This window comes from Leptinotarsa decemlineata, unplaced genomic scaffold, assembly GCF_025532065.1.
Source record: "Leptinotarsa decemlineata unplaced genomic scaffold, Ldec_3_MD MMD2_tig00005785, whole genome shotgun sequence".
Lineage (NCBI taxonomy): Eukaryota > Metazoa > Arthropoda > Insecta > Coleoptera > Chrysomelidae > Leptinotarsa > Leptinotarsa decemlineata.
This window is the reverse complement of record NW_027412643.1, coordinates 33,847-48,544: the sequence shown is the minus strand read 5'-3', so window position 1 is coordinate 48,544 and position 14,698 is coordinate 33,847. Positions and strand designations below refer to the sequence as shown.

At 38.0% G+C, this 14,698-nt stretch overlaps 1 protein-coding gene across 1 annotated transcript; it reads right to left on the bottom strand.

Annotated features, from left to right (window-relative positions):
- Window positions 1–4,617: 4,617 nt before the first annotated feature.
- LOC141484480 (uncharacterized) lies at window positions 4,618–9,474 on the bottom strand. Its single transcript, XM_074179481.1, has 2 exons — window positions 6,296–9,474; window positions 4,618–5,877 (listed from the first exon to the last, which is right to left on the bottom strand). Exon 1 carries the CDS (start codon window positions 9,471–9,473, stop codon window positions 8,235–8,237), a length of 1,239 nt encoding a protein of 412 aa, XP_074035582.1. The 5' UTR covers window position 9,474; the 3' UTR covers window positions 4,618–5,877; window positions 6,296–8,234.
- Between the last annotated feature and the right edge of the window lie 5,224 nt (window positions 9,475–14,698).

Here is a 14,698-nt window from a genome sequence, read left to right as displayed (position 1 = left end):
ACGTCTAAAACGGTTCTAAAACGTTTTTGGTTTCGCCTCGTTATATAAATACGCTTTTTTTCTCAGTGACTATTGTCTTTCTATTGAGCTGTTCATCACTGTTTATTTAGTCGCGGGACGCGTCCTGTTCATGATAAAACTGTATTCTTCTTACGTGGTCACTTTACATTTTAATACTTTTCTCTCATGAAATAACTGATTTTGCATTTCCCTATTATTCTGAACTCATATCAAATGCCTATAATAATTACTTTCTCATGTGTCCTCCATATCGATTTATTTAAACTCCACGTGCATCGATGTGGCTCAGTCACTACTTGTGATGATTCATTTTGTAATTCATAACGCTGTACTGCATTCTCCTGTGTAGGTAATTTATTCGGTTTATTTTGAAAATCTGCCGATAAATTCGGTCGAATGGTTATACTTTCTGCCATATATTTTTCTTCCTTATGGGAACTTTTCCATTGCCTCTAATTCATCAAAAACATCGTTACACTATCGCAACATGATGATAGCGTGTGCCAGGAAAATCCCTTTAGCCGATGTATCGCAATAGCATTCAGGGCAATTTCAATTACCACTTCAGTAGCCGGAAACAAAAGTATAGCCCTGATAATCCATTGGTAAAATTTCCCAAAAATAAAAACCAGTCATACAACTTTTGTATCGTGTTATCGGCCATCTTTTCCAATTCTTCAGGGTTAAATAAATTTATTGCCGAGTATTCTTGGTTATCAATATCCTTCCCAATAATTTTTCTTATAATTATATTCTGAATAGCTTTCCTTTCTGAACCAAATATTAGCGACTCTTGTGCCTTTGAAATCTTGGTATCTGAATAAATGCCTCCTGACCCAAATTTTTGAATATTTTTGAGTTTAAAAGACCCTTCCCAATCAGCTTCCAAAATAACGACGGAATCAATGAATTACAATCTGTTTCTTGGACATGTGTTTCTAATATTCTTGTGTTTGGCGCAATAAAGTATGATTTGTTATGGGCGACTACTTGCAGTTCCACGTAACATTCATTTGTTCTTCGGATTTCAACATTTTAGGGGGTTACAAGCCATAACGTACAGTACTTCTCCATTTATTTTTCCCACCAGGCCTAATTTTTGTTGAAAGAGTGTAACTACTGCGTTAGGGGAAAACTGAGCCATTGCTAAGCGATTTTTCAGTATTTCTGTTTTCAAAAGACATCGCCTGTATACTGTTTCAGAATATAATTCTTGTAGATTTCGTTTAAAAGATTGTTCCACATAAAGACATTCGTATTGACGTGTGTGGTTAAATCTGCATCACCTTGTGATTCCTGTTTTTTCCATCTCGGAATTCAAATTTCATGAATATTTTTCTGCGACAATTGTCGACAATTGTCATACACCAGTTGATGAAGTTGACATTTCTCCTGATTGATGGGTTCCCAAAAAGTTTCGCCTCTTATCGGATCTAGACAATATGTTTCTAAATAATTACATGAGACTCCATCCTGTAGAATAATCGCTTTAGCTTCTAAATGGGCCAAGGCTGAGTAATAACGTAATGTGATGTGTACACTGGCTATTACGGCCACATTATTCCATTCTTCTTCTCGAAAATTATAACCCCTTTGCAGCTTCCATCTTTATTCAATTCTCCTGCCAATGTGACGGAAACAGTATGCGTGCTGTTTTTTCTAATTTTATTATTTGATTGACGAATCCACGATATTCTACAAAATTGTGCATCTTTTTACATTCTTCTCTATCTATTTGATCTACATATTCCAACATCCCACCCCTTACGGGGCTACTATGAGACCATGCACCGCAATTATAAATTTGCCTGGTTATTTGTAAAAGACAATTTTTAACGTGAACTCTTTGTATTCTATATCTTTCTAAAACTTGTGTTTTTATATTTTGTGAAGTATAGCCGTATGATGGGTTAGGACATGCCGAAACGTCTCACAGAGATATTGCAATTATATTTGTCATAGAGTTTCGACAATCGTATGCTATAAAGGCTGTAATTCTTTCAAGTATAGCGAAGTAAATCCACATATTTACAACGGTTGGGTCTGCAACAAAAGTTTCTCCCAATATCTTGAGTATCTTTCTAGGTAAAATCAATCGATTCGTCAATTTTCATTAATGAACTCTGAACTGTCTCTCCGGGACCATCGGTTCTGAATTTGTGCTAAATGATATTCCTAATTATTTAAAAAACACGCGCTGTGATATTTGGAATGTTTGTTTGCATACTGGCATCGTCTGAGGGAATACATTGACCTATCTATTTAGTAATAGTGTGAAATATTACGTGGCGAAATCTGAACCTTTCTATTCTGTTTCATTCATTAATGGTTTTTTTCGATTTTCAGTAGCGTGCCTTGTGATGGTTTTAGTTTTAATATATTTAAATTTTGGTTATCATCGTTTCTGCTGAGTTCTTAAATTCAAAAATATTGAATTTTTCTATTTTCACTAGTTGAGCCAATTTCTTATCTCTTTCTCCTGTGTGATCGTGTAAATTCAACTGTTGCAATATAGTTTGTTCCTCGACCTTGCTCACGCTTCTTATTTTTTTCACTTTTTTGTTTGTTGTTGCTTGCTCTGTGTCCGCTTCATAGGCTCGTGCTATGACTGTTTTTCGTTGAACTTACAAGTCCGTTTCTAAAATATTCATGATTTGGATGGGGATCTCTCTTGCTACCTTACATACGTATCTGGCTACCATAAGTCCTTGTCTTACTTCTGCGCTTTTTATTACTATATCATCCGTTGACAGTGAGGTGATTTTCTTCAGTTTCGCCATACATATAGTCGTAGTTCTAGGTGATACTATTAGATCCTTGGATAAATAGAGTGCCACACCTGAAGTGAAAGTACTTTTGGTTCCACAAGTACTCCCTAGAGCTTGGTCTTTGTGCCCAAAATCACTACTGGTGGAACTCGCTACGTTGGTTCCAACTTTCTCTATCTCCTCCTGTTTTTCCACTACTTTCTCTTTTATTCTTGCTCCTTTTCTTCCAATCATACTTTTCTTATCCTTGCTTTTCGCAATACTCCTGTGACTTCCAGTACTCTCTGGACTTTCTCTATTCCTCCTATTGTCTCCATTACTTCCTTGAAACTTCAAATCTTTTTCCTTATCTTCTTCCTTTTCATCGTCCCCTGTGACGGATTTTCCAGTACAAAGTTCTACTGATGAACGGGAACTGATAAGATTCCTAGCCTGCATAGTTTGTGATTCATTCGAGCATTCTAAGATATTGTTGTTATTCGAGGGTCGTCAAACTCCCGAACAATGTGATCCTTGGCCATTGAGGGTGACCTAGGACTTGCTCGCTCTCAAATTGTCCATAAACTATACGCTGTATGTTCATCAGAACTTCTCTCATTTCTTTCAATTCCTCCATAATTTCTTCTTGTTTCTTCGGGACACTCTGTCTTTCTTCTTTCTCTGTTATCTGTGATCAATTCAATTTTCTCCTCCAACAAATACATGTAGCTGTTTCCCCAATCGATCTTTGGTCCAAATTTCTTCACAAAATCCAATCCCAATAGAATATCAGCATCAAAGTTACCAGCTTCTATCACGACGAACTCATGATCAATTATTTTTCCTGGCTTGAAGTAATCGGTAATCTAACTTCTCCCAAATCGGGTATTCTTTGTCCTTGTGTCAAAATATTTCTCTCTATTAATCGTAAACCCCTCGACGATGACTGGCTTTGTTAAGGATACGTGTGCCCCAGAGTCAATAAAAGCTGTGACTAAGCTTCCTTGAATCATCAACTGTGCAAAATTTCGGGGTCTATCATCTATCTGGGTGCAGTTGAGTATCCTTGCCATTCTTAAGTCTAAGCGTCGTTCCGAGTTGTAGCAGCTACATTGCGGGGTTGAAACGCAGCCGCTTCGCTGTTTAAATCTCGTCGAGTGGGAGTGTCGAGTCGAGTGAACAACGTCTGTGTGAACCGCTCTCGAAAATACTGAATTCTACTGTTGTTTGTGAATCCAAAATCTTGGGATTTTCATCAATCTGTACCTGGAAATTAGTGCATCCTGCCTTATCGGGGTGAGCAACTTTCTTATCTAGACGCTGAATAAGTGCTAATATAACGATTACTTCCTATATTGAAATCTCACACCAATCTTCAACAAAAAAATAAAAAAACTTTTTGCAAGAAACGGCAAATAAACGATCACTTCTGATAAGCTAAGGCTTGTATTAGCACTGGAGCTAGAACAAAAACTGGTGTAAACAATGACCAATACTTCTGAACTTTCCTTGACTGCTATTTACAATCTATTGAAGAATCTAGACGAGAGATTTGATAAATCACAAATTACGCTTGCCGAGATCAAATCCGAATTACTAGGTGTCAACGATAAAATATTACTACTCGAAGAAGAAAATGATACTTTGAAGAAAGTCGTACAGTCGCAGGATCGCAAACTTCGGCGGAATAACTTGTTGGTTTTTGGTATCGAAAAAGAAGACAATGGTGAAGCCCTTTCTCTCCTAAGTCATATTCTTGAAGTACCTATCGAATTTGCTGATGTTAATAATATATACTCATTCGAGAATAAGAACAAAAAGCGGACACTTAAAATCGAAATGTCTCTTATTTAAAAAAATTGGAAATCACAAAAAACTTGCACAAACTAAAAAATAAGAGCATCTTTGTGGTCAACGATTTATGTCCAGCCGACCAGAGTATTCATAAATCCCTAAAGACTTACCTCAATACTGCTAAACTTAACGGAGTCAAAGCAACTATCAAGAATAACCACCTGATTATCAACGACACCTTCCACACTCTGGCTGATATCCAGTCTAATCCGGAACTCTTGCAAGTGACTCACAACAGAAGCGAGGTTGCGCCCTCTTCTACAAGAACTGCTGATAAAAGGACCCGAAAAACTCGTACAACCTCTGACCGGAACTACAAATAACACAGTTACTCTAATTTTTACTATATTTGTTTACATTGAATTTGAATTCATTTATAATTTATTTAAATACTAAGTCAATATATTCATTTCCGCTTTGACGACTACCACCCTTACTAATTCACCTTTCAGAATTGTTTGTTTTGTATATGCTTCAGTCGGGAAAATATCCTTAAATGTCCGAAACTTTAAAATTTGTACATTTAAATGTAAGATCATTATTCACAGGGTTTGATTTGCTATCGGAATATATTTCGAATGAAAATATTGATATATTTGGTGTCACTGAAACTTGGCTCTCTCCAATAATTGACTCTGATACCATTGGAATTAACAATTATCTTTTGGTTCGCGCCGACAGAATTGGCAGAGGGGGTGGCGTTGCCTTCTACATAAATAACTCTATTAAATTCAAAACACTAGTTAGTCATATAAGTTCTCATCTTGAACAGTTGTGGATCTCAACAACCCACAGATGTAAAACTCACGTTTTTGGAGTATTATACCGGCCCCCTTCAGCTGATTTGATCCAATGTTTAAACTAACTCACGACCGGCGTTCTCAACTCCTAACAGATTTCATAAATTCGTTCGATCTTTATCAGGTTATAGAGAAGCCTACCCGAATAACTGCTCACTCTCAATCCCTTATTGACATCGTCCTAGTCTCTGATAAGGAAAGAATATTAGATGTGGATGTATATGATATTCAGGGAATTTCAGACCATATGTCAGTGATGTGCAAAATTAATGCTTCTGTTTCTTCTAGAAGAGTTAAAATGGTTTCTTTTCGCGATTATCGTAACTTCGACTTCGATCTATTCCGTTTAGACGTCCTGAATATTCAGTGGGATCTCATCTATCAATTCGATAACGTGGATTGTATGGTCTCCTTCCTGAACGACAACATTCTTAATCTTTTCGAAAAACACGCCCCTTCTCAAACGAAGAGAGTAACTAAACCCCCAGCACCTTGGTTAACTTACAATATAAAAATGATGATTGCACTCAAAAACCGAGCTCTGAGTAAATACAAGAAATATTTCTCTATCGCCGATTGGAATAGCTATAAGGACCTCAGAAATTACACATGTAGTGCGATACGACGCGAGAAAAAAGCATATCTGGACTTTGTTTTAAGAAATAAAAATTCCAAAGCAACTTGGAATACCTTAAAAACGCTTGATATCCTGAGGAACAACAAAAAATCAGATATCCCTGATGAATTAAAAGACGTCAATCTCATTAACCAGCACTTCAATTCCATACCTCAACCTATCAGATCTGCTCGCCAATTGTCCTTATTAGATCGATATGTTAATTCGGAAGAAACTGAAAACTCCTTTCACTTCACCTCAGTCACCTGTGAGATTGTGCGAAGTTCCCTGAGACGCATCAAGAGCAACGTTTTGGTTTCTGACGGGATATCCCTCAAAATGATCAATCTCATTGACTCTTTTTTGATAAATCACTTCACCTTTCTCATAAACTTCATCATTACCATTTGCCAATTTCCAAAATGTTGGAAGGATGGATTGGTTATCCCTCTGGCTAAGTGTAACTCACCTACTGTCCTTTCTGACCTAAGACCAATTACAATTCTACCGTAAAGTAGTGGAATCGATTCTGAAAAATCAGATTAATGAGTACGTCAATGAAAATCATATTATACATCTGTACAATCAGGATTCAGACCTCAGCATAGTACCACCACGGCTCTTCTGTCAATTACTGACGATATTTTTCAAGCTGCAGATGAACAAAATTTGACCTGTTTAATACTCCTAGATTACAGCAAGGCATTTGACACTCTAGATCATGTGATATTATGTGACAAACTTGTCTACTTCGGTTTTTCTCAAAAAGCAGTGTCTCTCTTAGAAAACTATCTGAAGAATCGTACTCAAAGAGTTGTTGTGGATGAAGTTATTTCAGATGCTCTGCCGGTATTGAAGGGAGTGCCACAAGGATCTATCCTTGGGCCCTTGCTTTTTAGCTTGTATATTTGTGATTTTAATCTGTCCGTGAAAAAATGCAATATACATCACTATGCAGACAATACGCAGTTATATTTCTCTTTTTCGCCAGGCGAGTCTACATCTGCTCTGTCGCATATTAATAACGATCTCCAAGCCATCTTTGACATTTCTACTGCCCATAAGCTCAAGCTCAATTCAGACAAATCCGCAATAATGATGTTCGGAGCTAAGAAGAACAGAGAGCTTACCAACTCTACCTTTCAAGTTCGCATCGAAAACGATATACTTCCCTCCGTGGACGAGATAAAAAACTTAGGATTGTGGTTTGATCTGGATCTCCGCTTTACTAAACATGTCAGCTATCTGAACCAATCTTCTTATAACGTTCTCAGACAGCTTTTTCCTAATCGTGATTTGCTCAACACAAACTTAAAACTCAGACTATGCGAGTATCTGATAATGTCAAAAATTTCCTATTGCGATAGTATTTATGGACCTGCTTTGAAAAAAATCGGATACTCTCCGACTACAGCGTATTCAGAATAGCTGTCTACGTTTCTCGTTTGGTATTCGGAAATATGACCATATATCCCCAGCAATGCAAGAATCAGGATGGTTAAATGTTGGGAAACTTAGAACTCTACACCTTCTTACCAACACACATAAAGTTTTGATAACTCGACAACCTGATTACTTACTGAAGAAGCTTAAAACATTCTCTACGATTAACAGCTTTACTACAAGGAACAGTTCAGTTCTAGTCATCCCCAAACACAAATCTTCCATCTTCACCCGCTGCTTCTCGTATAATGCACCCCAATATAACAATCAACTACCCTGCGAATTTCGACTGAAGACTTATTTATCTCATTAGCCTCTTGCCCGTTCCCGACCTTGGCATTTCTAAAATGAATTTTCTAAAGTAAAGCAATAACTAAAATTTTTTGATATTGTTAACTCGACTTGTGTTCATATTATTTATCTATAGTTTTTCCCGGGTTGAGTTGAAAAACAGCCTTGGCTGATACTCCGCCTATTCACCATATACTGGAAGTTTTTTTTTTGTTTTTGTTATTGTTCCTGTATTCTGTTCTATTTTATTTTTGTCTATTCCATTTGTATTTTTATGGTGAATAAAGACGTATTATTATTATTATTATTATTATTATTATTATTATTATTATTATTATTTTTTTTTTTTTTTTCACCGTAGTGTGCGCTGGTCAGGCCCTATCCCCCGAAGCCCCGATACATTCGGGAGGGCGCGCCAGCATAATCAACCAATGACCACTCCCCACACCGTGGGGTAAGTGATCATTGGGTCCGAGAATCATGTGCCCTGAGCAAACGCAGTGAGCCAAGAATGACAGCCTTCTGCATCTGTGCGGCTAAGATTTCTGCCTTAATGCGGCAAGCCGGTATGATTTTGAGATTCGAGAGTAGAGAAGACATCATTCCACCAAGGACTCCAACAATCAGAACGACCATCTTGACAGAGTGATCTGGATAGAGTCTGCGGAGTTCGAAGAGAAAATCTCGATATTTTATCCGTTTTTCCTCCTCTTTTCTGACGATATTCGTCTCGCCAGGAGCTGAAAACTCCACGACAAATATCGTCTTGATCTGGTGGTCGAGAAGAACTACATCAGGCTTATTAGCTTGTATGAGCCTGAGGGTGGGGAACGAATAGTTCCAATAAATTCGGCACTTCTCGTTCCCCACAACGGATTCAATATCCCCCGGAGCGTAGGGCAACACCGGTGTCTCGTCAATACCGTAGGAGTGCCGTAGATGATAATATAGCACCCTTAGGGCCGCGTTATGTCTATGGATATAGGCCGAGACCGCATATGCTGGACATGCTGATAGCAAGTGCATTAGGGTCTCGGGCGCCTCGCGGCAGGCCCTGCACCTTGTGTCAGGAACCTCTATACCCATCACGCGACTGCGGTAGACTAAGGTGTTAAAGACACCATCCTGGCAAGCCATGATGAACCCCTCAGTTTCCGACTTCAGCCCACTCGACCTGAGAAAAGCGAACGTCAGGCGCTTTGATAAGCCAAGGTCTTCAATATTATTGAAGAAGACCCCATGCATTGGCTTATCCCTGTGTCTCCGCAGAAGTAAGGTGATCTCTGCGGCTTTTATCTGAGCTTTTTGCTGAACGGGTTCCAACTCGGTGACAGAGTTGTAGTCACCTCGTTCAGAGTCGAAAACTATACCGAGTTCATCAGCTGCTCGAGCAGCTGCCCTAAAGAGAAATGCTCCAATTCCTGCTCTCTCATGGTCACGGACCATGCAGAGAAGGGGATCCGAACTCCTGACGACTTTACAGGCTGTATCCAGTACCATTCTGTCATGTAGACACTCCAAACTCAAAAGTCCACGACCTCCCTGTTGTCGGGGGAAGTACAACCGTGGAACGGACGATTTGGGATGCAAACTCCTATAGAGATGCATCATTTTTCGGGTCCTTACGTCGAGTTGATACAGCTCCTCCCGAGTCCACTTCACTACTCCAAACGAGTAGAGTAAGATTGGAACGGCAAGCATATTTGTTGCAGCAACTTTGTTCTCCCCGACAGCTCCGATGACCAGATCTGTCGAAGTTTGTGCTGATACTTGCCGCGGAGAGAGTTTTTTCACTGCGGTTACCTCTTGTGAGTGGCGTTGTTCCACCCCGAGGTAAGTATACGTCTCTCCGGCATCCAGATGGTGTAGGATGCTTCCATCTACGAGCTGCACATCCTCTCCGTAGTCCCCGCATCGTCCTCTTTTGAGATGAACCATTGCACATTTGTCTATCCCGAATTTCATTATTATTATTATTATTATTATTATTATTATTATTATTATTATTATTATTATTATTATCTCCTGGTCTATTATTTTCCACTTGATGGTTTCGTGAAGGATTATAAATATTTCTTGGATGGCGATTATTTCCTGAGTGCTATTGTACTGAACGCCGTTCCATTGGTTTATACGTTCTCCGTTCTCCTGCCTTCTTTTGCCTGCAGTTTTGTGATCTATGTCTTGGTTTATGACAACCATAACACAAATATCTATTTTGATAATATGCTTTTGAGGGCACTCCTTACGAAATGGCCTCGTTCTCCGCAATGAAAACAAATATCTGTTGAGAATGTAACGCGTCTACATTCTCTACCGGGTTGTCTGGTCATCATTTCTATTATTTCTTCTTTATCCGCAACTTCAATCGCTTCTTGCACGGTTCCTGGCTGAGCTGACAACACTAGTCGCTTTATCGGATTTAACAAACCCATAACAAATTGAGTTGTTGAACTTTGAATGAATTTGCCTCTCAAAACGGTAAGCGTTCGAAGAGCGATTGCTTTCAATCGCAATTGCTGTCTACAGGTTCCTCCTTGACGTTGACGGCACTTTAAAAATTGTCTTACAGACTGACCTGGAAATTGAGGAATTCCAAATTATTCTTTGAGTTGTGTTTTCAACTCTGCCCATGCTGTGGTTGTTTTCAGACTTGGTTCGGATTCTAAGAACTCTTTAGCTAGTCCTCGTAATTTCAATCGAACTATGACAACTTTCTGCTTCTCCGTCCAATTCGCTAAGTTGGCGGTTTCCTCTATCGTTTGCAGAAACTCGTTAATATTAGATTTGCCATCGTAATCTGCTATCGTGTCCAAATCAAACGTTATAGGGAATATTAGTTCCTTGTGATCGCTTAGGGTCGTTGGAGTCATTAATTCGCTGTCCATGATTTTTTTGTCAATTTTTTTCTTTCCCTAAGTATCTAGGGGTAGCTTGATATCACCAAAGAGAACAAAACAACCCCATACCTCACACCATTGTGACGATCCCGCTGTATATATGGTTGGATAGATGTTATTTCGAGCGGTCACTTCATAAGTTTAACAAAAGTTAAGTTTTATACAGTAGGTCGCACAGATCTTAAATATGGGTGGGACGTGTCTCTTGGTTAGGAATAGAAACAATTTTTTTTGTAGTTTAATATACAGTGTGTCTCACTTCTCATGGAAACACCCCCGTATCTTCCGTAATATTCGAGATAGAACGATGAAACTCTCAGGACTGATGGAAATGCTCAAAATGCACCTACCACCTGAATGGGGTTGGCCAAAGTGATATACACTGTCCGCCACTCGCGATGGAACACCCCATTTTTACGGTAAAACATATGAGGGGGCAAAATAGGCTCAAAATTACTTCAGATTCGTGATTGGGACTACCAACTCACTACGAATACACTTTTTCCTGAAAAAATTTCAGTACTGAAAAATCCGAATTTGTCTCACTTCTTATGGAAACACCCCCGTATCTTCCGTAATATTCGAGGTGGAACGATGAAACTCTCAGGACTGATGGAAATGCTCAAAATGCACCTACCACCTGAATGGGGTTGGCCAAAGTGATATACACTGTCCGCCACTCGCGATGGAACACCCCATTTTTAGGTAAAACATATTACGGCGCAAAATAGTTCGCTTCTAATACCTGAACCCCTTCATTCTATCTGGGAGTACTCTCAGGTATGAAAAATACAGATGCTGTGAGATGCTATCATCCATTTTGAGCCTATCTGAGGAATATGTCACAGCACCACATTCTCAGATTATCGAGATAATGTGAAGCAGTTTATGAAAAATCATCGATGGCGGCATCTATTATAACTGAAGAAGATCATTCGTAAAACTAATTCTGGTTGCTGAACATCCAAATTCTATCCCAACCAGAAGAAAGAGCTCTCGATTGATGAGCAAAAACTGCAAAAAATCAAAAAAATCTATATTCAAAGGTTCACATCTCTAAATCTGTACAATTCTGAGCTTTGGCTGTGGACACTTTCAATCAGCACATCAAGAACTACAACATATCAAAATTTCGGCAAAATTCAAGGCAAGCCATTTCTCATAAGAAATGCGCGGGGTCCTTTATCAAAAGATTGAGGAAACATTTTACCATCCGAAACAAAATTATTCTTCATACTCATTGCAACACCGAAAAAACTGTTAATTTTCAAAGAAAAATTTGCATTCGGTGAACAGGTAGAATTTAGATTATTTTAACTATTTGCTGAATTGTAGTCTGATATCATTTGAAGGGATTGAATTACATCAATTTCATTGAATCATGCGATGCCCTGAAATCACCATGGAAAACAGTTGCTCATTGATATTTACTGTCAACCTGACAATATTGTTGAAAGATCTTGTTGTATTAATCCACAGACCAATTTTCATTGCATTTGTTGTTTCTAGTATTGTTGTTCTTTGAATCACCGTTGTTCCTGTTGTTTCTGACGTATTTTTGTTCCCATTGTGTTTATTGTTCCTGTGTTCCAGTTGTTTTCTGTTCGTGAGTTCCTGTTCATATTTTAATATTTCTGAAGTTCCCATTTCAACTGATATCAGCTCATTTTGATAGACAAAGTTCAACATGGCACGTCTATCACTTCAAGCAAAAATTGAAATTGTTTCAATTGTTGGATGTGTGACACAGCATAATTTTTCAGTTAAATGGTTCACCAGTTCACAATAGTGGCATAACAAGGGTTTGGTTGAATAGGAATCTACCCATGAAACGGATAGGACCCAATAGCCCTCTCGTAGTATGCCCACCACGATCCCCAGATTTAACTCCACTGAATTTTTATTTATGGGGAAACTTGAAAAATAAAGTTTATAAGGATAGGCCAACAAATAAGAAAGATCTCCGTGCAAGAATTATACAAGCGTGTAGAGAAATCACACCTAGAGAACTGAGAAGAGTTAGAGGAAATGATAGAAGGCGCATAGATAAATGTGTTCGATTGGAGGGAAATTTCATAGAAGGTACGAAAATATAAAATTGTCAATTGTTAAATCATTGTTAAATCATTTGAAATTGATTGTTTTGTTTTTTAATTGAAAATGTGAATTTGAAAGTAGTACTTCGAAAGAATTTTGAACTACATAACATAACACTAGCTAAATTATTAGTTTTGAAAGTTACTTTAGTTTTGAATTTTTTAATACTATTTTTAAGACGATTTTTCTTTTCTATAGATAAAACCATTGCCGAATTCCGGAGGCTATCGACTATAAACCCAAGATATTCAATTCGTTTTGTAGGTTGAAGTACACTTTTTTCCTTATTGATCAATAAACATAGATTTTGTGATATATCTGTTATATTAGAAAAATCAATGCACCCTTTGTCCAAGGATTGCACCATAATAAACAAACATTGCATCAGCCACTACGCAGTTACCCAGGAAATGACTCAGCATATTCAGCACATTTCCAAGGTTTTTCTAGAACGTTCGAAGAAACGCATATCTACATCAGCAGTTCCTGATCCTATAAATATGGGAAAACAAAGAGGACGCCTCATTCTTGAATCACTTCGCGACTATCCAAGTTCGTCGATTTCTTGAATCATTTTTGTAATATTTAATACTTTATTGTAAATAATTATATTCAATAAAGTTTGCTTTTAAAAATATAAATTCAGTGTGAACCACATAACAAATCGGCGCAGTCGGTAGGATCTTGAGAAACGCTGATATCCAAACAGCGGTAGTCTCCAGACTTTCGACAAGAAGAAGAACAAGCACCAACCCCAGTGGACAGGACGGTCTCTTCAGCAACAAGAAACCCGCATAAGTCGTCGCCGTTGCCCATCCGTTGTGAAGAAATCACTCCAGGAAATACGCGTAAGTCGTCGAACGCTGCTCATCTTGCTGTAGCCAGAGCTCATGAAGTAGGATTTCATCCCGCCACACCAAACAACCAGAAGCCACAACGAAAAAGAAAAACAAAAAAGAATAGAATAAGAAACTAGGATAAGGAAAAGCGTGAGTACACTTTGAATTATCATCACAATTGAGTTGAAATTTTGATTAACCCTTGTTCAAATTTTGAATAATAATTTAAAAATGGCATAAAATAATGATCCAATTGAACCCTACAAACTTTCTGAAATATTTTCAATTGTTCCTGAATACGATGGTGATTCAATTTCGCTAGGAAATTTCATAAATGCTTGCGATCATGCCGAACGCATGGCCGTAGATCAACAAAAAACTTTACTCACAATACATATTAGAAATAAATTAAGAGGAAAAGCTGCTCAATTGATAAATTCCAGAAACCCAGGAACTTATCAAGAGATCAGAGGTTTATTAAATTCTCACTTTGGTGATACGTGAGATCTAACGTCACTAATTCAAGATCTACAGAGAATAAAACAAGGAAATGGAGAAAATGCACTGACATTTTTCTCAAGACTACAAAGTCACAATGCAAAAATGTTATCTTGCATTCAAGCCTCAAACTTGACTCACGAACAGAAAATTGCACAATCAGTATTAATCGAGTCAATGATATTAAATACTTTATTGACAGGATTAGAACCCAAACTAGGTCACATAATACGAGCAAGTAACCCAACAACGATGTTAGAAGCATCAATCAGAATAAAACGTGAGGTACAGCTCTCATACTTTGAAAATCAAAGATTAAATACACGTTTACCCCCAAATCAAAGTCAGAACAAGCCAAGACAAATGGCAAACACCCAAAATAATTTCCAAAGAAATTATATGCAAAGCCAAAATCCAATAAGATCCATTAGAAATCAAAATCAAAGTCAAAGCTTTCAACAAGGTTTTCAAAGACCTCAAAACTACCAACAATCATATATTCCAAGACCAAACTTCCAAGTACCACAACGTACACAACCGAATCAAACGAAACAATTCAGACAACAGAATTACGGTCAATCACAAAATAGGC

What these genes read in the sequence shown, in the direction of transcription:
- LOC141484480 (XM_074179481.1), bottom strand. Translation starts at nt 9,473, where the DNA reads ATGCTTGCCGTTCCAATCTTACTCTACTCGTTTGGAGTAGTGAAGTGG.